At 38.5% G+C, this 24,619-nt stretch overlaps 1 protein-coding gene across 1 annotated transcript; it reads left to right on the top strand.

Moving 5' to 3' along the window:
* The first annotated feature begins 1,767 nt into the window (after positions 1 to 1,767).
* smox (spermine oxidase) lies at positions 1,768 to 23,722 on the top strand. The gene is made up of 7 exons (XM_042485882.1): positions 1,768 to 1,848; positions 11,069 to 11,303; positions 13,374 to 13,600; positions 17,191 to 17,364; positions 18,620 to 19,364; positions 21,113 to 21,273; positions 23,275 to 23,722. Exons 2-7 carry the CDS (start codon positions 11,096 to 11,098, stop codon positions 23,425 to 23,427), a joined length of 1,668 nt encoding a protein of 555 aa, XP_042341816.1. The 5' UTR covers positions 1,768 to 1,848; positions 11,069 to 11,095; the 3' UTR covers positions 23,428 to 23,722.
* The last annotated feature ends 897 nt before the right edge of the window (positions 23,723 to 24,619 follow it).

Genomic DNA, 24,619 nt, shown 5'->3' with positions numbered 1-24,619 from the left:
CGCACATCATAAGACATTTAAAATATTGTTATACCAATTTTCATTCCAACCAAAATTTTCTGCTCTGTCTAATGCAAGAGTCCAACATTTTTCTGACAGCATATTGACGTCTGGTGCCATATCAAAATGAGGGCTGAGTTCAAAGATTTGTGTGGCCTGAGCAAGTGTAGCAGAGGAAGGAGAGTCGGAAGTAGGGAAAGTGCCATTGCGCCCCCCCACACAATAAAACGACATTAGAGATCTAGCGGTGATGAAAGCCCCCTGCTGCATCGCCTCACTTCACCATGTCTCAGCCAAAATGCTGCACATGAACACACCAAAATGAAGGCCAACCAATACATATGTTCTGTGCATGCATGAGAGGAGATACCCCTCCATACCAGCAGACAGTGGTAGTCTGTAATCATCAATTAAAAAGGGATTCGAGACCATCTTGATGCTAGTAAGCCAGTAAGTAGATTACCAACATCACACGATGTCTAAAAAACAAAGCATATTTACTATGTGCCAGTGAACAACAACACAAACTATTGGTAAAAGGTTTCTCCTGAAGAACTCAGTGGGTAAAAATCTTAATTATATAAGTGATCTCATGCCCTCTTGACTGGAGCTCTTTGTGTCTTTTCCTCATTTCCATTTCCCTTCTCTTGCACTGAGCTGTACAGCCAGTCAGAGTTCACAAACAAGCTCCGTCGTCAACAATTCAACAAGCTGAATCAGTCCAAAAAAAAAAAAAAAATGACAAAGACCAGCATTGCAGGACACATGAAAAAGATTAGGGCCATGGATAAAGCCCCCACCAAGTGCACCAGGCTCTGATGCAACTTTTACACCATCGGGGTTGGTCAAGTGATGCCAGATAGACTTGCCCATTGACTAACATCGGGAAAGAGATGTCTGTAATCAGTAAATAATTTCTTGTGAGCGTCAAAACCCCCACGAAATGACCCATTTCACTATCTAGATTTAAGCGATCTGTTTGATAACATTTGTAAAGATGAAAAAAGCCTCAAGATTATTTTTTTATACTGCCATTCAAGCTACCGAAGTGCTAAACCAGAACTCAGCTGTCCTGCCGGCAGAAGTAACCTGCTCAGCCACACTGTTCAGCTGCGCCATGTTCAGCTCGGCCATGTTACGCTGCGCTCAGCTGCTCTAGTGCATGTGCCTTATGGGTCAGTACATCAGGGTAGCCAGCACTGATTCTACACCTGCAAAAGAGCTTTCCAATAAGCAGCTCTCACAGGAATGAACGAGGCCCACTCCCATGGCTGTATCCAGACTTCCCATAATACAGCCATGCCATGGATGCTTAGTGATGGCCCAACACTGATTGATGGCCGACCGTTGGCTTGCAGTGTCAGGGCCTTTGAGTCACAGATCCCATCACAAGATGTTTTTTTCATGCCTTGAACACAGATGTGCTTGATATTAAATATATATATAGGTATACATTCATTTTAAAAAGATCAGCATCATACAACCATTAGCTAATTGTGTTCATATAAATATTACAGTTCACCTCTTTTTTTTTTAAACCTCTGTTTTTTTTTTAATTTTTCGTAGATTAAAAGGATTTTTTTCCCTCGTATCTAGCACACAGGATGTGTGTGTGTGTGTGTGTGTGTATTACGCAGCAGCGGGCAGCTCGGTGACAGCAGGCAGTGGAGGGCTGAGCTTTGTCGTCATCATGCTCATATTTTATTAATGAGGAGGCAGCGGCCACGGGGAAACTGGCTGCTTCTGGTTTCCAGGCATAAATACAAAGCGGAGCCGGTCTGAGGGAAAACAGGCACAAAGGAAAGCGGAGCACTCTGAGGTTTTAAAGCTGAAGACCAAGAGAGTCAGGTAACCAGCTACTCTACTACAAACACATTTCACTGAATTATTATTTCGGACGGCGGGGGATGGCGAGTGCCGGGATTTAAATGTATGATCAGAAAGAACAAGCTGTATCAATACATATCGCTGGAAATATAGTGAGAACAGATTATTTACCGTAGTTGTCACCGTAGATATTTTTTTTACACTAAATGTCAACTAATATTAATAAGACGGGAAGCGCTGCGCACAAAAAAACACAACAACATCAACACACCGATCCCAGATCACATGAAATGTTAGTTGCACTGATGTTTTGTAGGTCGCTGTGTGCGTTTAATGGGACAAACTGCAGTGCCTGGAATAAGGTGGATTTGTGTTTTTAGCTTCATTCGTGCGCTTTTGAATGTGTTAAAGGGGCTTGTTGTGTCTCCATCCCATGCTCTCTTTCACAGATGATGAATCAGAGTAACTCAGTGAAGTTGTTCGCTTTGTTTCCAACTGCTGCCACTTTGGCATCACAGCTTATACGTGGCAGTAAATGGTTTTCCTATAGGCTACAGATGAGTTTCCCAGCCAGGCAGCATAAATATAGGATGACATCAGACACTTTAATCCTCTCTTTGGCTTCAGTCAGATTTTTCTCATCTATTAAAAGTTTTTATTGTCATTTAATTCTTTCTTTTTTTTGGCATTTTGGTACTACTTTCGAATATGCCCGCTTTTGTGAAGGGTTTATAATTGTTGTATGGCGAATAATTCATAGCTCAGTTATAATCATAATAATAATAAGATATCAAGAAGAAAGTTAGTATAAGAAAAAAAAATCATTGTGTTTACACGTGTCATTGCTTTTTAACTTTTTATCAAGTCTGCGTTTGGAAATGTTAATGAGTCACTAATAAAAGGTTTTCAATCCATAAAGTCTGTGGGTATAAATGTTAACTTTTGTCAGGCTAATAAACAATAGATTTTGTTTTGAGTAACTGGTACAACTTGGCAACGCAAAATTGGCTGTAACTGTCTCATAATAGATCTTGAAAGTATTGGGAAATGATTTATTAACTCCCAATAAAGATGTTTGTTACAATTTTTAAACTCTTTGTAACAGGGATCTTTTGAAAAACTGGTACCTGCATTTTATATTTTAAGGCTTTTGATGGTGTGTTTTTTAAATTAGCCCACCAAAGCATAAATGTTGTTTTTCTATCATTTCTCTCTGCAGTTATAATTTGGTACTTTAGGGTTTTAATCCATTAGGTTTGTGGGTATAAATGTTAACGCTCGTTATTAAAAAATGATTTTGTTTCAAGGAACTCTTATAACTGTCCAACTAGATGTTTTGTACAACCTGGCAACAGAAAAGTGTCTATTATAATTATGTCACAACAGCTTCATGAAGCTTTATTACATTTCTTATTATTAATTTATAAACTCTTAATAACATGTGGCTAATGAGGAAGTGGTACCCACATTTTATTTCTCAAGGCTTTAGGCAAGGATGTGTTCTTAATTACAGAATTACATACTTATGAAAACTTTTATAATTCTATTATCTCTCACTGGTGATAATTTGTCTGCCATTATTCAGTCAGTTGAGCCTGTTGTGTGTATCTTTGGGAATACTACGAGTCTCAGGGCACTCTTTATCTGCAGCAGGGGAATATATCCAGAGCGCATGCTTGTGTGCATGTGTGTGCGTGTGTATATGTGTGCGTGTGTATGTGCGTGTGTGTGTATGGTGTCATCACTCCATCAACCCAGGTTGGGAGAATCAGAGCTGAGAGAAAAGTGTGGAATGTCATGCCTTTGGCACGAAGCCCTCAGACAACACTTTTTTCTTTTTTTTTTAAAAATGCATATTTGTAGAAATGTTTGTTACCATGCTAATACTCAAACGGCACTAATAAAGTCTTGGTCTTCAACAGGGGGTCCTCAGAGTTACTGCAGGGGGACAGCCAAATTATTGTTTGGTAGTTTAATGAGTTTTTATTTATTTATTTTTTTTCTCAAGTATGTCTGAAAATACAAATCAACATGAGTCCAACATTTATTCATTCATTTAGTCATTATTCGTAGCTGCTTATCCTATTTAGTGTTGCGGGGGAGCTGGAGTCTATCCCTGCTGGCATTGAGCGAGAGGCAGGATGCGCCCTGGAGAGGTCACCAGACTTGAATCCAACAAATTAACAAAGATAAATTGGCCTATTCTTAAATTCAAATTTGCATTTCTAATGACGGCATAGACGTGACCCGCTCAACTCTCCCTATGATTGGCCAGTAGTCGTTGTCTTTGTTGGTTGGATTGGTTAGGTTTAGGCAAGAGGAGTGTGATTGGTCAGTGTTAGAATAAGAACGTTAGGCGAAGACAATCAGTGGCAAACTAGAGTGGGTTGTTCCTTCACTATACTAGAAAATGCAAATTTGTATACTATTAAGACATTTAGCTGTATAATTATTCCAAGTGTACCCACATTCTTGTGAGCCACAATGGATTGTTTTGTGACCACCATCCACTTCAGAAACAATCATGATGAATAAATTTGAATATGCCAATAATTATTATTTTTATAGCTTAGTATTGCATGCACATTTAAAAAGCATATATAGGGCACCCAGTAGCTTAGCTGGTAGGACGTGTGCCCATACAGAGGCTAAGTCCTCACCGCAGCGGCTGTGGGTTAGATTCTGACCTCGGGCCCTTTGCCACATGTCATCCCCTCTCTCTCCTCCTTTCACTCTTAAACTGTCCTATCAAATAAAGGTAAAAGCCTCAAAAACAATCTTTTAAATAAGAGCTTATACAAGGCACTTTAGGCTAATCTACACATAATTATTATAATTATTATTATTATTATCATTACATTATTGTTAGCCCAGTTTCATATGCAACTCAATTTTGCATAATATATGTCATCGGGGTCTTGCTCTGCCTGTCTTTCAGTTAAGGGGCCCTTGGCCTGACAAAGACCCCTGTGATATGACAAAGACAGACATGAGTAGCCTTGGCTTAAAAGAGCAGCGTCCACAATTAAAGGAGAGAAGAAAGCAGGGGAGACGGGAAGTCAGACACATTATTTCAAAATTACTGCTCAAGGCTGGCCCTGCTCTTAAAAAGGCCGCTGGCAGATGAACTGTATTGTAGGTTGCCATTTCTAGGTCAGTGGTAGCCCCCTCCCTCCTCACTCCACCCCACCCCAAGCCGCCTGTCGACCCAAGGCTGGCCCACACGTTAATCTGCAGTGGTGGTGCAAAGCACAGAGAGGTGGCATGTGGTGAGTGTATTAACCAGCCGTGCAATAATTACAAGCAAACAGTCAGAGATGCGCAATCTGTCAGAGAGGCCAGTTTGTGAAGTGATCAAAGGCTGTCTATGAATTCGATCTGTCAGTCATTTAAAATCAATGCTGTGTGTGTATTTATAGATTTTTGTGCTGAAACAGGCTTTATTTTATAGGTCAATCCCAACATTAACAGATTATTTCTGAGTAAACACTGAATCTGTAAAGCAGATTTTCCTATGAAACGATGCAAGTATTGTTACAGTTTAAATGTTTTCCTGCATTACAGTGAACTGACATGATCTTCTGACCTCATTTGACTGTTTAAGTAAACAGTAAAACCTGCTTGTTCATCTGGTTTCTGGAAGTAAAGTTTATATTTCTGGCACAGCCTCACCTACTATCAAGGTCCTTATATAGGATAAATTTAGGTCTGAAGAAGTCAAAACTCCAGTAAATAGAAAGACATTGTAATGGGTTTTATAATATTGCAATATTGACCTTGTTGCTGGAGTTTTATCAAAACTATCAAGATATATGGCCTTGACAGTAACAGTGCCTGCAAGTTTCTTTAGAGTATCTTCACTAAAGTTACATTATGAGACAAAGCAGAGGCTGAGTCGTTTATCCACATTTTTACACATAAAATACAATTGCACTGTGTGACAGTATGAGCAGATCTTTAAATATGTAGGATTTTAGTCTTTTACTCCTCAGGAAGTTAATGTGCCACTAACTCAATTAGTCCCAAATAGCTACTAAAATGTTGTATGAGGCAACATGTGTGTTAAATTGGAAACATCTGTGAACACCTGCACCCTGGGGTCTCCTGGCAGGAAACATTTTCACACCCTATATATTTGCTTACTGAAATTATATAATGGTTTTCTCTATTACTCACGGGACACAAGCTTATTGGGGCTTGAAAGACATTACCTTTCATCAGAAGTGATTTTACTAGGGGCAGGTTTTTTAAACCATCATTTTTCATACAACAGTAGATGTTCAACCTGCTGCCAGTGTAAATATTTAATACTCTATGAGGTTCTTTAAAATGCATTAAACATCATTGACTTAATCTAAATACAAGGCCTTAATTAAATCTTTAAAATTAAACATGTTAAGACATGGGAAGTATGATTTTATGGAGTTTTTGTTTCCTGATGTTGCAATGACAAATCTCCAAATAATTTGTAACATCTATTATTATTATTAAAAAAAAAAACAATTTACCAGGTGCCTCTTGCAATAACATTGCATAGATCAGGATAGCAGAACCAACAACACTCATATTTTGTTCCCGGCCTGGATGCTCAGAGCAGAGGATCCACTGTCTGCCAGTTAACTGTCGCTGGACCCTGGATGACATTTGGAAGTGTAAATTCAATGAAAATGAACTATTTGACCAAGATTTCACAGCATGGCGGAAATCAGTACAATACAAGGCTAAGTGTAATTCATGCAAAAAGTTTTTCAAACTTGGCATGATAAACAGAAATCAAGGCATAATGTAGAGTGAGAGGTACTAAACTGCTGAGACGATCTGCCAACAAACACCAGGTATTTCCCAGATCTGTGCGTCCGGGCAAAATTGCCCATAATTGTCGATTTAAGTTAAATACAACAAATACAGTAATTTACAGAAAATAAAACAATCCCATCTACCACTGCATCCTCATTTGGTCAGATATGTTGTCTACATTTGTTGTTTGCCACAAAGCAGTGTCCTCCATTTGATCCTCATCTCAAAGAGCAGCATAATATAAAAGAGCAGCAGAGTACTGGAAAAACATCCATTAAAAAAAACATCACAACTTGTTCCATCCATTCTTTGATTAGTTTGTAGTATCTAACAGCAGTAAACAAACATGTTGAGCTCAATTCATGACCACAGATTCAATATAAACAGTTAAATTAACCAAGTTTTACCACCTCTCATTTTAGATAATTGTGCTATTAATAATTGATTTTACGAATAGTATAAAGTGGAACTAACATCACCGTGCAGCCTACTTTTCTTCAAAGCCTAAGAACGAGTCCATTCATGTTGATGTATCAATGCTTCAGATTCTGGGAATCCTCTATTGATTAACAACACTGTTCTGTGTTTTCTGTGTTAATGCAAAGTATTCACTGCTGAGATAAGTCAGAAAGAGAGATAGAACTGGAACTGAAACATGGCTTTATTTGGTAATACAAAGATGTAATTCAGTGTAATTTTGTGGTTCAACAGTAATGTGCTAGAAACTACAAGCGCAGACCAAAGTCTCCCAGGATTGCGCAATATGGATAAATTACTCAGTTGTTACATATAACACACAAACACTATAGTTTATTTATATAGCACTTATCAAAAGCAAGTTTACAAAGTGCTTTATATAAATATATATATATATATATATATATATATATATATGTCTCACCCCAATTTTGAAACAAAACCTATGTCCTTGTATACATGAGCACTAATATATAATACATTTTCTCAAAAATCAATTTACAGATAGTTGATAAATGAATGAAAATAACAGAAAAGAAGGTCTGTTTTAGTTAAATTCAGTGCATAAATACTTTTCAAATCAAGAAATCTCATTACATAGATGCAAAAATCATAAAAATGCCATATTGCTGCAAAACAGCTCAACTCATTGATGGGTTACCTTGCCCATGATGGCCTAATACACCCAAAAATGTTGAAAAGATGATATAAATGGCAAAATCTTAGATAGCAAATTGTCTCCTGATGTATGTTTATGTACTGCCACTTCTATTGGAAATGCCTGTTCAGTAAATCTGTGCCATGTCCAACCCACTTTCAGGACGAGGGTCATGAAGTCAGATCAGATGACCCATGTGTTGACCCTTTAAGATCAGCAGGTTTAATCCACATCTGTGTTGGAGGTCAGCGGTAAACCAAGACTCTGGTAGACTTTGAAAAAGGATGTTACATAGATTTACAGAACTCCCTGTACTGTATATATCCTCTTTAGTTTATCCCATGCTGGGTCTTTCTTCAACATATGTTGCCTCCACATATCTTTTCTTACAGTGCTGACTGGTGATTTCCTCTCTGACTCTCTTTGTCAGCTCTTGTGATTCATCCAGCAGAGCTGTCAAGACTGACATCTTAATTACAACACAGTTTCACTTAAGTCAAAGTTAAATAAAGGTTGAAAACAAGTTAAGAGGGCCACTGTCCTCTTTCACAGTGATCTTGAATTGTAGTGCACAAAGTGCATGTATTTGATGAGTCCTGGCCAAGCAGCAACCTCAGTGCTGAAAAATGAAGCCAACAGGGAGTGCTAAAAAACGGCAGTTCCTCCAATGGGCCCTTAAGGCTGGCTCCAAAAGCAAGTCAGCCCTCTAACTCAGTCAGACCCTCACTCGTCTTCAGCTCCACCCACTTGTCTAACATATAGTCACTTCTAGCTCCTCAAAATCCAAGATAGCAACAGCCAAACTCAAGGTTTCAAAACCAAGGGGGTTGAAAAAGTGGAAAAGTCACGGCGTGTTGTCAAGTTATATCACTGGGATATAAGACGGGTATAAAAATTTGGTCTGCACTTGCCGAAAGGCTCAATAGCTGGCACACTATCATAGGACATAGCGATGATTGATATGATGTGCAGGTTCCATCTGGCCATATTCTCAGCTAAATCCGCACGGCAGCGTCTCATACAGACGCTAAAGTTGGCATTTAGCGACGGGATTTTACGCCAAAATCCCTGCAAAAGTGACGATATTTGATAAATTCAGAATGAGAACAGGCTGGATTGTCACTGTCTTCTTCATGCACGGGAGGACTGGAAAAACACACTGGTTTCATATTAAAGGGATAGTCTTAGATAACAGTTGTAACTGCGTATGCCTTCAATGAAAAACAGTCAATAAATTTCTCTTCTGGTTTAACAGGAATGTCCTCTGAATAGGCTCTCACTGTATTATTCTCGCACACAGCTGGTCATACATTCACAGCAAGCAACCTTTTGCACTGGAATAACAAGGTGGCATGTGTATTTTCCACTCTGAATGTTAGTATCCCTGAGCAATTTTGAGATGTGCAATAAGAAAAGATTTTTGTTTGCACATAGTCTATTAGCTGACAGATATAACAGGGTTGCTCCCTCACATTATGGGGACCTTTAATGTGGTCATATGCTCAACAGAGACAACTTCATACAAACACGTGATAGAAAAGACTTGAAATTAAATTAATCAGTTATGAATACAGCTGTACACATGGGTCATATTGAGGGGAATGCCGATAATCAGCACTTAAAAGGCAACTCAAGAGAACAGAGCTCCAAAGAGGCCAAATTATCTGTGCAAAGCTTGAAGGTGCATAGCTCATTTTTTTTTTTAAGTAAAGAATCAGTTCAGCTAAATGATGTTTCTTGTGGTAGTAGTCCTGCTACGTTTTGAGAAATCTGTCTCTCTGAGATTTCCACCCAGCTGATTGGAGGTACAGTAATTTAGCTTGTGGAGGTCACAGCACTGAAATATTGCATTTACAAATTTGACCGTTTTGTGCCTTTCCAGAAACTGTGTTGGTGTTATAATCCACAGACCTCACTACAACAATATTTAGAGTTTTAGTGATAATTGTTTATAGCATCTTTTGTGGATCATCAAAAGTAACATGGACACTGTTTTTTAAAGGGGTAGTTCAGATTTTTTGAAGTGGGGCTATATGAGGGACTTATCCATAGACAGTATATTACATACAGTAGATGGCAGTCGGCACGTCCCCAGTTTGGAGAAGCAGGCTGGAGTCTTACATGACCGGGGCAAAAAAAAAGAAAAGTATTTTAGCCATGTTAAAAAAGTCCCACCTAAAAAAAATAAATAAAATAACAAAAGTTTATATGCAGAATATACGTATTAAGAATATTTTCACGGCTTTACCTTTATATCAGACGACAATAAAACCATTACATTGCTCTTTTTAAAGCCAGACTCTATTAAGAAAAAGAGTGATTTAACATCACTGATCACAGGAGCTGTTGCTCTAACGCTGCCTTGATCAACAATTTTTTAAAGTGTTATCGTATGACTTTGGTGTTTTAAAGCCAGATGTTTGGATTCGCTATAGTCATAAAATAACACTAACTAAATGGTCGACACAGTGTTGGATCAGCAGCTCTTGTGTTCAGTGAGCTAAAATGACTGTTTTTGTTAATGGAGTGTGGCGGCTTTGAAGAAAACAATAAAACAGCTTCATTTTCAAATTGGAAATCACTGTCTGACATTAAGGTAAAGCGGTGAAAATATTCTAAAATAAAGCATACACTTAAACTGATGCTGATTTTTAGGGGGAATTTCTTTCGGTGGCTCAAATACATTTAGTTGCTAACCAGCTTCTACAGCAGTACATTGCTTAGCTTCCATGTTGTATTACTGTATGTAATACAATGACCTTCAAGGAGTCCTGAAATATTTTTTTTATCTTGTAAGCACAGGCTAATAATTTATAATGCTAATTTAATTTATGATAATTTGTTTGCACAGCATATTAGCTTGTGCTCACATGATATGGATCTTGTTTGCACTTAATAAATTATTTTGTGCACACAAGCTATTTTCACATGCTCATAAGATAAATTGTCTCTGTACACCGTGTTGTTGATGTTTTTTAAATGGGATTTTTCAGTGCTGTCCAAAAAATCATTTTATGTGACCAATATTCTGTAAAATCTTGACAACATATACAGACAAACTGCATCAACAGAGATGAGCAGTGATCAGTAGCTGAAAATACTCACTGGGGATATGGTAGATGAGTGCATTGAAGGTAACACACTGCAACCCAACATGACCCACCCAGCCAGCAGTGTGTGTATTTATGAGTTAGTATATCATTTCTGTCACTCAGTATTACTCTGCAGTGTGAGTGCCTGTCGCCTGCTGACTCTGTGTTATAATGGCGCCATTTTTAACTTGAGTCCTTTTCTCTAATTTGCCCACAGACTCCATCGAAGAGGATCGTGGACGGCATGCAAAGTTGTGAAATTTCCTCAGACAGCACTGATGATCCTCTTAGTAGCGGCCTACGCACCCATTGGCAGCCTCGAATAGTAGTGATTGGTGCTGGCTTGGCCGGCCTTGCTGCAACTAAGATCCTACTGAAAAACGGCTTCACGGATGTCACTGTCCTAGAGGCGTCAGACCACATCGGCGGGAGAGTTCACAGTGTTCAGCTCGGTGAGAGAACACATCTCTGTTAACCTGCTGTTACCTCAAACTTTGTGTTAAACTTGTTTGTGAATAACACCTAAACACCATAACCGTTCACCATACAACACATTTATTAACGTACCTCTGCCTTTTCATTTCTCTAGACATCAAGCAGTTTAATGGGTTATCATGAATTTAACTTTGTAGTTATGTGCATTATTTTAGCTCAGATGTCCTTAAAATTCATGTGAGCATTTTTGTGATACCATGGTCTTATTTTCCCAAGATACTAAGTACCCGTGGTCCAATGTTCCCCAGAGTCCATATTTCCTGGGTCCCATGATCCCAGGGTCCAGTGTTCCTAAGATACTAAGGGCCCGTTTACATGGCAACGGTTCTTGTATGAAACTTAAAAACTTACACTTTTGTTACTGTTTGACCTTTTGCTCACATGAAAATGCAACCCCTACATATAAACTGGCAATGCGCAGATCCTTTGAGAATTTTGACGTCACAGCCGCACTTTGCCCATGCACGTGGTGTTCTTCTGTGATGTGTCATTATAAAGTTACACCACAAACTACTGGCCTGGCATGCATACTCCAGCATTTTCATTTTTTCTGTGTACACAAGGATCATTCTCACAATGTTACAAATTAACACAGATTTTTGTAAAAACACAAAGGAAAACCTTTGCTGTTTTTAGTAGGGCCGTTCTCGTCTAAACATGGCCTAAGTTTCCAAAGTTTTATGTTCCCTGATTCCTACATTCCCATGGTCCAATGTTCCCAGGATACCAATGTTTCCAAGGTGTGGTCATAAGTTCCCAAAGTCTTATGTTACCAAGGTCCTATTTTCAAACTATTTCTTGAAGTCCATTAATATGTGGGTTAATAGTAATAATTTTTCAGCATTAGAAATTATTATTGTACAGACAATTCTGGCACACTTGATAAAAGTATTTCCTCCCCATTTTTCTCTGCTAGATACATACAACGCACTATTCGATTGCTGATACAAGAGTAAAGAATCTTCCGATACAACTTGGAGTTACAAATTTAAAAGCCATGCTTGCATCTGCCTCTTTTGTATCAAAGTTACAACAGAGGATAAGGGCCATTATAAAGAAAAAATATCTTAGATTTTGAGAATACAGTCACAATGTTATGAGAATAAAGTCATAATTTTAAAAAAAAAGTTTCAATTTTTTGGGAAAAAACTCATATATATGCTCCAATGAATTTTGTATGCTGTGTATACCATTTTACCCTACTCTAGTCTTAATCTTGGACTTTGTTTGCCATGAAATTGCAAGTTTAATCCTATATTATTACAACTTTCTTTTCTTATAAATGAACAAGTTTAACAATTTACTACTTTTCCCTGTAAATTTACAAGTTTAATCTTGTAATATTATGACTTTATTCTTGTAAACTGGTCAACTTTTTTCTGAAAATTATGACTTTGCAAATCCAGCTCCTGATAAACAGATGAAAATGGATGGATGGACAAGTGGATATCCTCCGTCATATGCTTTATACTTTATCTGCTTGCATGATGCTGGTATTTTTCCCAACAAAGTCGGCTGAACTGCAGGTTTTAACGCCAGAAAAAGGTTGCATGATTCAAATTCTTATAACTCACAAGAACAAACAAAAAGGGAACAGCATCTGCTCTTAGTGCTACTGCTGTATGCACATGAAAGAGGGAAAAAAAAGCATATTATGCTGTCAAACATAAACCTGTATGTCAGGTACACGGATGATTGCATCCGTTATATAAATGCCTCTTAATGTGCTTAGACATTATGTAATCATAGAAGCATTTTTCTGTTGGCCAGTGTTTCTGTTATATAAATGATTGTAAAGAAAAACAGTGTGTGATGCCAACATCCTCAGGAAAAATGTTAAAGACACGGTATTCCAGTGGGCTTAAGTAACTGCAGAATGCTAATTGAGTTGACCTCCTTGTTGAACTGTCCAGTTATCTAACACTCAAGTGCGACTGTGCTTCAACAAAGTCAATTGCAGAGTTCAAACACATCTTTTTTTTTTTTTTTCAAACTCACACTGATCTGTGTTGCTTTAATTTTTATAGGAAAAGCAACTTTGGAGCTTGGAGCCACCTGGATCCATGGTGCCAATGGGAACCCAGTGTACCACCTGGCAAAGGACAACGGGCTGCTGGAGCACACCGCGGACGCGGAGAGGAGCGTGGGACGCATCAGCCTGTACACCAAAAATGGTGTGGCTCACTACCAGACTAATGTTGGAAAGAGGATCCCCAAGGACCTGGTGGAGGAGTTCAGTGACCTGTACAACGAGGTGAGGGGACACATATGCACACAGATATGCGTGCTGTGGTCACATGTGGAATTCACACTTGAATGCACAAATGGATGCATGCATGGAGGAGAGCACAGATACTCACTGTTAAGCCTGCCTAGCATATAAAAATGTTATGTAATTTAATTTATGCAGCACATTAACCAGTGGTATCTACCTTAAAAAATAATGCCAGTCAGTCATTTTCTGTAACCGCTTGTCCTTGTAAGGGTCGTGGGGGGGCTGGAGCCAGTCCCAGCTGTCATCGGGTGGAAGGCGGGATACACCCTGTACAGGTCGCCAGACTATCACAGGGCCGCAAATGCAATGCAGCCAAATATTGTTGAAACCTTCAAAACTTTAAAGTCTCTACTGATTCAAAATACAAAATATGATATTATGTATGTTTGAGGAAATGAGTATAAAATGATACACTAAGACATCTGGAATATTTCCTCTTGACAAAACGGTGCAGCCATAACTAAAATTACCACTTTGCAGTTGTATCTGTCTGCGCACCAGTCAAGTTATATGTACAGTTTACATTCATGTCTGTGAAACTTGAATGCTTCACATACATCTCCCCCCCAGCAGCACAGCAGATCTGTACACTCAGCAGGATTTCAAGATTTCTGTCACCAGTTCAGTATCTGAGCAAATGATGCCGTTCTGCTCTTGAGATATGATACGGGGTAATGGCCAGAAAAGTGCTAATTATTACTATGCTACAGTTGGCCTTTAACCTCTAGGACAATCAAATGTCGTCACTGATTTCATCAGCATTATGTCCTTTTAGACATTTGTGTGAAATGTTCTAAAAAATTAGCATATACATTTCTGAATTATAGCCAAATATTCTTTTGTGAGCTTCAAGTGACCTTGACCTTTACCCTTTGACCATCTGATTCTAATCAGTTTATTCTTGATCCCAAGTTGTCATTTGTGTCAAATTTGAGGTAATTTCTTTTTGAGAAATCACGTTCGTGAATTAAAATGCATACGAGGTCACAGTGACCTTTGACCACCAAAATAAAATCAGTTCATCCTTGAGTCCAAGTAGATTTTTGTGCCAAATTTGAAGATATTCCTTCTAGGTATTCTTGGGATATTGCGTTCATGAGAAAACAAATAGATGATGTCACAACGATCTTGACCTTTGACCTATGACCCTCAAAATCTAATCAGTTCACACTTGAGTCCAAGTGAATGTTTGTGCCAAATTTAAAGAAATTCTCTCAAGCTATTTGTGAGATATTACATTCACAAAAACATAATACCTCAGGCCACGGCTATGGTCGGCACAGAGGCATAAAAACATGGAGAACTGAGTTTGAACAAACATCATGCTGCTTTATTGCAGAGCTGGAACAGACTGATTATGTAGTGCGTGTCAGATACTGTCAGACAGTGATGATAAAGATGATTTTAACAATCTTAAAGCTATTCAAAGGGAAATAAAGGCCACTACTAACATCCATCACAACATTATTAAATAAAGCTTCAGCTATCTTAAAGGAAAACCAATAAAATGTCCACAAAAGCAGGCTGAATTTAACAAGAAATGACCATTTCCGTTGGCTCGGTTCTCTGCTCCGTGCTGTGCAGCAGCCCCCGTCAGAGAATGATTATTATAGCTTAAGTAGGTCACGTCTGGAAAAGCAGTTAGAGAGAGAAGGTATGGACACAAAGAAGGGATTTTTATTATTTTATTAACCCTTTGTACGTCTGTGTTTTGTGTGTGATCTTGGGTCCAAAATAAATCAACCAATCTGCCTCCTTGTGAAAAATATTCATACTGAAAGTTCACATCTGCAAACCCTACCCTACCTTCACAGGCACAGTTTCAGCATCCTAAAGACTGAGGATTTGGTTGCCTATTTTAGATTTAGCAGCATTGTGAAGTCATCCTCAGCCTTTGAAAATCTTCATCATACTTTCTGTGTATGTTGACCAGACAAGTAAAGCCGCTAAGCTGCCTTCTCCAGGATGTGTTTTTCAATAACCAACCATCCGTAAGGGTCAACGCACTCTTATCACTCTTTGTGATGCCATTTAGCGCTGTCTGTCACTTTGTAGAGTGATGAGGACCAGGGTCATGGTCAACATCATGTGAAGATGACTCATTATGCTAAGGGCTCTACTCTTTATGGTTTTCATCTTTTTGTTGAGCGAGTTTCTCCAGACCTCCAGAATCACAACTGTTCTTTATAACACCTATTTTTATTTTAATATGTTTAATTAATGTATTTTTTCTTTAATCACTTGGTATGCAGAAAAAACAACAGCCAAAATTACTCAAATTCAAATTGCTTCTTTGACCAACCAACAACCCCAAAACCCAAAACATACAGTTTACTACCACAGAAGTCAAAGAATTAAGTAAATATATACTATTCACATCTGAGATCCTGAATCCTGTGAAAATATGCAAAGCTAACAGTCTGACATCACATCATCTAATTGACAAATTAACTAATTGTGCCAGCACTATGTCAACACACAATCCAACATATCCTAATACAACAGTTTGTATGATATCGTATGACTTAGTGTCCCATGAATGATGTAACATACTTAACGTAGGTTTAGCAAAATGTATTTTGTAGAAAAAACATAAGAGTTCATGACAACAGCCTGTACAGTCCAACACCATAATGAATTAAACTTCAAAGTTATATTTAATTATTGAATTATAATGCCAAAGCCTTTGTCTTCAGCAAATGCTAAACTTTACCAGACGACACATGCACTTACAGCTGGGCATCGTGTTCTGCATATTGAATATATACATACATACATATATATAAACACTTTTATATATTAAAATCCAACTTCATTAACTTCAAATTCCAGTGTGTAGAATTTAGTGGCATTTGTCGGTCAATTTTGAGATTGCAACCATTTGAATGCCCCTTCCTTTCCAAGCATGTAGAAAACCTACAGTGGCCTTCAGAGTCAGTAAAAATGCAAATGGCCCTCTCTAGAGGCAGTGTTTGGTGTGTCCATTCAGAGCTACTGTAGAAACATGACAGGCTCTGTGGAAGAGGACTTACTCCCAATATAGCCATCAAGGTCTCATTCTGGTGATTATACACTAATGAAATTATGTAGTAATGTTAGATTCAATTTCTGACAATAAATCCACCCAATGCTTATTCTTTCTGGTCTTTTAAAGTAAACAGGGTCCAGATTCTTAGTGTTAATATTTTGACTTGATACATGTTGATACGTCACTGGTGTTACTTTCAAAGAAATGATGCATTATCACCTCTGATGTATCTGGTGTTAACATAGACAGAACACAGCCATTGTGTAGCATCTTATCAACGTAGCAACAAGTCTTCTTTTCCTGCTTTCTTCTATTTTCTACTCATTAACAAAGTGATGCTTTTGTAGCTGCTGGCAGCATTTATTTTTAATGTGCAGTGATTTGTGCTGCCTGTGGTGTCTCTCCATCATGCTGCAGTTTCACCATGTGAGACAATCTGACCTGACCTCCCTGAACTGAACTCAGCTGGTTTCTTTCTCACACTTCTCCGCTTTCTTTACCTCCTTCCTCTTTCTTCTTCCTCCTGATCCCCCTGCTTTAGGTGTACGAGCTGACTCAGGAGTTCTTCCAGAATGGGAAGCCAGTTTGCGCCGAGAGCCAGAACAGCGTTGGCGTCTTTACGCGGGACGTGGTGCGCAAGAGGATCATGTTGGATCCTGATGATTCTGAGAGCACCAAGAAGCTCAAACTGTCCATGCTTCAACAGTACCTCAAGGTGTGTGTGTGTGTGTGTGTGTGTGTGTGTGTGTGTGTGTGTGTGTGTGTGTGTGTGTCCCATGCATTCATGAATCTACAATTAAGGAATGTGAGAAACTATATGAAAACAGAGTTGGTTTACTGGTCTACAGTCTCCCTGGGGATGAGATAGCAAATATTCATCTAAACTGTGTGCCTCCTGACTCCAACAGCAAGGGTTAATGAGACAATAATTAGCTAATGATCTGTCTTCAATGTTCTTCTTGAAACTGAAAAAAAAAAAAACGTTTAGATATGCAACCCCTGCATCTTAGAGTCTGCTGCAGACTGGTTTGGGTCTAGAGGAGCTGAAGAAGCTGCAGAAAGGTGCATCAGGGTGTAGACTTTTTGCCTCAGTTTTTTTCAGAATAAAATTACCTGTCATATGTTGGATGTCTGCAACTTTTCTTTTAAATCTGCTGCTGGCTGTGTTGGCCCGCACATTTTTGTAAAGTAGATTTTTATTCTTTAAATAAGACATTCTCAGGTTAAATGCATATTTTAATGAAAAAAAAATACACATACAGCACATGTACCGTTGCAATTATTAGTTGATTAATCAATAAGTCAACTGACAGAAAATTAATTCTCTTTGATAAATATTTAAGTTTTTATTTCTAAATTTTTTTTTTTTGAGTGTTTTAGGGGTATTTTTACTTATTTTTCTGTAATTGAGTTTTTCTTCTTCAAAAAAAACAATGATTTAGAGTTTAGTTTTTTTCTTTTCATTATTTATAATATCAAGTTTTCGATGTTTTTGTGCAATAATTTTGTGTTTGACTGTTGGTTTTTCTCATTTGTCAAAAATATTTTTGACTTTTTTAGGGTGCTTTTGTTAGTGTTATTTTTATATTAATTTTAGGTTATTTGGTGTCTTTCTTCATTTTTTCATCATTTAGTTTTTTGGGTAATTCTGTTTTTTTAAAATACTTGAGTTATTGTTTTTTTTAAAAAAAATATTTTCTATTTTTGTATATAAATTTGATTTATTTGGTGTTTGTTTGTTTTTTAAATATCTTTCTGCATTTGGTACTTTTACTTTTAATACTTTAAGTATATTTTCGTAATTTCACTTATACTCTTACTTAAGTAACATTTTCAATGCAGGACTTTTACTTGTAACAGAGTATTTTCACATGGTGGTATTACTACTTTTACTTAAGTAAAAGATCTGCATACTTCTTCCACCGCTGTGGAAACTTAATTGATCTGATTTTCTGTGTTTTCATTTTCAGGTGGAGAGCTGTGAAAGCAGCTCTCCCAGTATGGATGAGGTGTCTCTGAGTGAGTTTGGCGAGTGGACGGAGATCCCTGGTGCACATTATGTCATTCCTGAAGGTTTCATGAAGGTCGTGGAGCTCCTGGCCCAGGACATCCCCTCCCGCACCATCTGCCTTAGCAAACCAATCCGCTGCATCCACTGGAACTTCTCAGCCCAGCATCGGGAGGTCATTGCCCAGAACAGCGACACCCACCAGGACAACAACCACAACAAAAACAACCATAGCTGCCAACCTCACGAGGACCCCCTGATCTTGGGGCACCCAATTTACGTGGAGTGCGAAGACGAGGAGTGGATCACAGCTGACCATGTGATCGTGACAGCATCTTTGGGCGTCCTGAAACAGAACCACGAGGTCATGTTCTCCCCCTCACTGCCTGAGGACAAAGTGCTCGCCATCGAGAAGCTGGGCATCAGTACCACCGATAAGATATTCTTAGAGTACAAAGAGCCCTTTTGGAGCCCTGAGTGCAACAGCATCCAGTTTGTGTGGGAGGACGAGGCTCAGCTAGAGCAGCTGACCTACCCCGAGGAGCTGTGGTACAAGAAGATCTGCAGCTTTGACGTCCTCTACCCGCCCGAGCGCTACGGCTACATGCTGAGCGGCTGGATCTGCGGACAGGAGGCGCTGTATATGGAGCGCTGCGATGACGAAACAGTGGCTGAGACCTGCACTGAGCTGCTGAGGCGCTTTACAGGTCAGGACGAACGCACAGGAAACAGAACTGTGTATTGTGGGCAGATGTTACCTGTCATACATCCTGTTTACACCAAAGACGCTTCCTCGGGTTTTCTAGACTGATCTCTACACAGGAGTCATTTCTGTGTTTCACTTATCCCCACTCTGATATTTTAAATCCTTATCTAATCAAAGATCATCTCTTAAACCTGCAGTTGACAGCTTATGAAAAAATTTTACATAGCGCTAAATAAATAGATAATCTGTGAAAAAAATATTCCTCTACCTAGTTTATATCCATCTATAGCACTTTCGTTGCCCTTACTACACATGAACAAAATCAACCAAAGCCAAGCAGTCTCGAGCACAGCTGTCAGTTATATCATACACTGCTTGTGAACTTCACTCACAATATCAAAGTAGGCAGTGCTGATCAGATATTTATTATATATATTATATTTATTTGATAAGCACTGCCTAGCTTGACAGTAGTTTATGAGCAGTGATTAAAATGCTTGACAGCTGTTATAGATACTCCTCAGCTGTGATTGGTTGTGTGATAGATTCCTAGCGAATGCCATTACAGGCAGTACAGGAAGAGGAACATACTTTTTTTCCAGTGACTATCTCTCAAGTGTACTTCTTTGGGAATATAGTGACAGTTTCAGCAAATATGACAAAAAGTTCTTCTCAAAAAGGTTATGGACTGTATCTTTAAAGAAAAATATATTCTTTATAAAAGATACAAATGCTTTGTGTTTGACAAAAAACAGATCAACTTGTCTTCCTGTCTTCCGGCTCTATTCTAGTTAAGTTTTCACCAACAATCAGTGATGTAAAACTAACAGCTCAACCTCAGCCCTGGGAGTCTGAGATTGAGCTCAGTGACTCATACAAAAAGTTACTTCGTTGGGTTGTATATAGGAAATGACATAAGCTTCAACTATGACGTGAGAAGCTTTCTCATGACAATAGGTGGACAGATAATACAGCTGAAAGACTCGGGTGTTTTGTTTCAAGTGAGCATCAGCTAACTGGTCCGGTGTCAGCACCACAAAAGCGACACAGAGCAGAAACACTGATCATATGTTAGATAAGGTGAAGAGGCCTTGACATTTGATCTGTCCTACTTCATTTTTGTGTGACACAGATACACAAAAAAGTCATGTGTGCTTTATTTTATCCAAGTCTTATCTAGTGTTGCGGCTACTAGTTACCTAAACACATCACTTGTTGCGCAACTGAGGAATTTTCCTGGATAAATAAAAGAAGCTGCTTCAAGGTGGCTGCAACAGAAAATGTAATAAAAAGTGGTGGTACTGATGGTATGACCATCAGTTGACTCACTTCTTGGGAATAGATTAGAAATGTGCACATCCTGCACTGTAGGAATGACTCAGATTATTGCCTGTAAAGTGATTGCCTCAGAAATAGGTCACAGAGTGAATATGGAAACAGTGACTGTCCCGTCATGATGAGGTTGGTGGACTTCCCATAGATTGCAGAGTGTAAATCGCATGCATTCCTCATGTAGGTCAAAGTGCTTTAATCCCCTCAGCTGTTGTTTAATTACATATAGACTTGCTGGTGCCTTTCTGCTCAAAGAGGGTCACCATTTGATTAGAGATGGCAGACTGGATGTCCCAGTAAACTCACACCCGCTACTTTCTTAGTTTGAACTGGTTTGTGTGATGCATTGGACACCAGAATATCCATAATCATCATTAAATTTGTGCACTAATTCCGTCTCTGTCCTCCTGTCCGCAGGGAACCCTGACATTCCTAAGCCCTGGCGTGTCCTGCGCTCTTCGTGGGGCAGTAACCCCTTCATCCGAGGCTCCTACTCCTTCACCAGGGTGGGATCAAGCGGTGGAGACTGTGAGAGGCTGGCCATGCCACTACCTTATGCCAACACCACCAAGGCTGCAGTAAGACAATAACAACAAAATACGAACACTGCTAAGATTTAATGTAACTGAAATTAGATCCCTGTGTGAAGTTTACAATATACAGTGTAAAATTAGATTTTACCAAAAAAATAAATAAACAAAAAAATAAATCTAGGAACCCAATTGCCCTGAGAATTTTGAGTTTATATAACTATTAATCTCTTATTTTTACTTAATTTTGTGAAGTTGTTGCAACTTAAATCATTCTATATAGATTTGATAAATTTCAGTAAACCAAGTTTACTGTGCTAAATATATGTGTTCTGTTCATTGCAAACTAGCCAATCATATTTTTATTTTTTTTTAGACATGTTTGGAAAACTGAACTTGAAGATCTCCTAAATTTATCAATAGCTACATTCAATCAGACCAGCTTGGTTTACTGAAGTTGCTAACAGAACAGGGTAACAGGGTAATTTCACTTCTCATTTTTAAGTTTGGGTTCATTTAACAATTAGATATAAAGTAAACCTAAATTTTAAAAATAATTTATAAATATGTCAGATTTTATACTGTAAGATTGGGTCAGAAAGGCGTCATTGTGTCTTTTCGCAATGATTTGGTTTTCAAAGGGAAATTTACAGTTTCTGCTCATTACGTACACACAGTGTTTTTCCAAATAAATTTACAATGTAGGTCAAACACTGGGTTAGCACAAGTTAAGGTGTAGAAAAAAATCATCTGGTTTGGCTTAAAATGAGCACAGTTCTTACTAATCAGGTCAACATACATCACAAACTAGTACAATATGTTGTTATTAAAGTAACTCCATTGAATTTTGGCTTTACACAGCAAACAAACAGCTATAAATTGAAAGACCAGAGTTTTCTTAACTTATCAACAACCCCTCCCACACCCCTATACAGAATTTCTCGCTCTTTAGGTAACGCCGCTGCACACTGTGTATCATACTGCCACAAAGAGTGCCTCCGTGCGCTGGTGTCTAACATCAACGTCCACTGACAAAGTTCAGATTTTTGATGAGTTGGGTTGTTGGCACGTCAACAATTTTCACTGCCCGGTGCGTCTGACACTGAGATAAATGACAGAACGGTAGAATTTGACATGTTGGCAACTAAAAAAAAAAGATCAGTGGACCTTTTCAGGGGCCCAGTCATTTCTGTGCACGGGCCTGATATAAACCCAGTCTAACAATGATCCAATATTGACTTATTATTGGAAACTTTATTCCTCACATATGTTAAATTGGATGTTTGTTGTATGTTTAGCTGACCTGCTGTGCACTGATAAAAAGAGCCTCTATGTTGTGGTATCAGTTAAATGGAATTAAACAAAGGCAAGCTGAGCCCCAGTTTTCTATTTACATATCACCAAATGATATATATCTTTATAGAAAATGTCAGGTGAATTTACTGCTCATAAATTATAGGAAACTAAGGAACTTGTAAAACAAAGTGTAGGCTACATATTTAAGATAAATCCGTCATAATGGAAGCTATTCATTGCACGCTGTAGAAAAACTGAGCTGTGAGAGCCTTTACAGCAGTATTTTCACTCTTGTTTACACTCCCTGGTCGAACTGTGAGAGCATCTGGCTAATGCGGCCGTGTCATCACTACCATGTCACATCGCAGCACATGCAGAGCAAATACAGCTGGTGTTTGGGGGGGGGGGGGGGGGTTAGCAGGCTGTTTCCTGGCCAGCAGTCTAGACCATGAAACCTGATGCGTTCTGGGTGAAGGGGGCTGGAGGCGGGGGTTTGTGTGCTCACTTGACACTGTTGAAGGAATAGCATGACCTCTCTGCTGAAGTCCTTCAACCCTGTCAACCTGAAATCTTAAGCCCTGAAGCAAAGTTACTGCAGCCTCCTACATGTGGAGCGCTAACGGAGGAATCAGCGATGGAAATAGAAAATGCAGCTGCGCAAGAGGCCAAAAATATGTCAAGATGACACTGACAGCTCTTGTTTTGAATCTGGTTTTCTTCTCTCAAAATCTTTCTCCTGTCCTCCCTCCTCAGCCTCTACAGGTCCTGTTCGCTGGAGAGGCCACCCACAGAAAATACTATTCCACTACCCATGGTGCTTTGCTGTCAGGACAGAGAGAGGCCACTCGTCTAATAGAGATGTACCAGGACTTGCACAGAGCAGAAACCACAAAGCCTAATATGTAAAATAAAACAAACCTCTGACTAGTGAAAAAAAACAAAAACTGTTGAGTTTTACGCTTTTTATCTTGATGCTTAAGTTATACTTGCAAGCATAGCTCGGGCATTATTACATTGATAACAAATGAGTAATGTTTTTTATTGTACTGTAGATTCGAATCATGCTAAATTTTATTTGAGATGTACTGTTAAAAATTTGCCAATGGTGCTGTCATTCATGTCTTTATCATTCTGTTATGTTTTTTAAATCATTAATATAATGTTTATAATAACAGCATCTGTAATTTAACTTGTTTTTGTAAGTGCCTTCTGTACGTAATGTTATGTTATTTCAAAAATAATAAATGATGGATAAAAGGTTTAACAAAATTAAAGTTCTATCGTGATCTAAAAAGACCAGTCTTCTTAATTCATCAACGTTTTAAACCCGCTGCTGTAGCTGTCACATATCTCCTCTTCATCCACTTCTGTCCTCATGAATATTTTTCCAGGAAAAGTACAACCACAGGCTGGAGCTGTTTCCATACTATCACCCTTTTAAATCTGTGAGAGTGAGGCAGAGAGTGAGTGCACATGGAAAGAAAAGAAAAGGCTCCAAAGCCATCACGCTGAGCCAAAGGGACAGATGGTGTCAGAACAGACCTTAACCCAGTCCTCACTTCTGTTGGACAACAGTGTTAATCCTCTTCTGCAGTGATAAACACAATCAGAGGCTGAGAAGAACTGGGAAAGTTTTATTTTGCAATAGTCAACAGGAAAAATAGTTTCTAAACCCTGTACATCCACCCTACTTATAAGCAAATAGCATGACAAACCCCTCCATACCATGAAAAAGGGGCTCTTAAGAAATGTATTCTCTAAAGTTGGATAACTTGCAACAGACAGACAGACAGACAGATTTTAAAAGACTAAATTTGTATTTTCCAACCTCTTTGTGGAAGCTAATAGAGACCAAATAAAGAATAAAGAATAATAAAACTATTTTCTTATCATAGACCAGATATGATTTTAAAAACTGTATATTAAAACTAATTTCTACTATATGATTTTATTTGTCATAAGAAAATTCAGTTTTACGGTATACTATATGAATATGCAGTAAATGAAAACTGCTACTGTCTACACAAATTAGACAAGCAGCGCAACAGAAATGATAGACACTTTAATCATAAAGACATTAACAGTAGTTGAATACACC

This window comes from Plectropomus leopardus, chromosome 4, assembly GCF_008729295.1.
Source record: "Plectropomus leopardus isolate mb chromosome 4, YSFRI_Pleo_2.0, whole genome shotgun sequence".
In the NCBI taxonomy this organism is placed as follows: Eukaryota; Metazoa; Chordata; class Actinopteri; order Perciformes; family Serranidae; genus Plectropomus; species Plectropomus leopardus.
The sequence above is the reverse complement of the archived record's forward strand: the minus strand, read 5'-3'. Positions and strand labels throughout refer to the sequence as shown.

Bases quoted from the DNA above. Each gene is read 5' to 3' on its own strand.
- smox (XM_042485882.1), top strand. From the start codon at position 11,096: ATGCAAAGTTGTGAAATTTCCTCAGACAGCACTGATGATCCTCTTAGT. The intron at 19,365-21,112 runs GTCAGGACGAAC...TCCTGTCCGCAG, and splicing joins GCTGCTGAGGCGCTTTACAG to GGAACCCTGACATTCCTAAG. The intron at 21,274-23,274 runs GTAAGACAATAA...CTCCCTCCTCAG, and splicing joins CCAACACCACCAAGGCTGCA to CCTCTACAGGTCCTGTTCGC.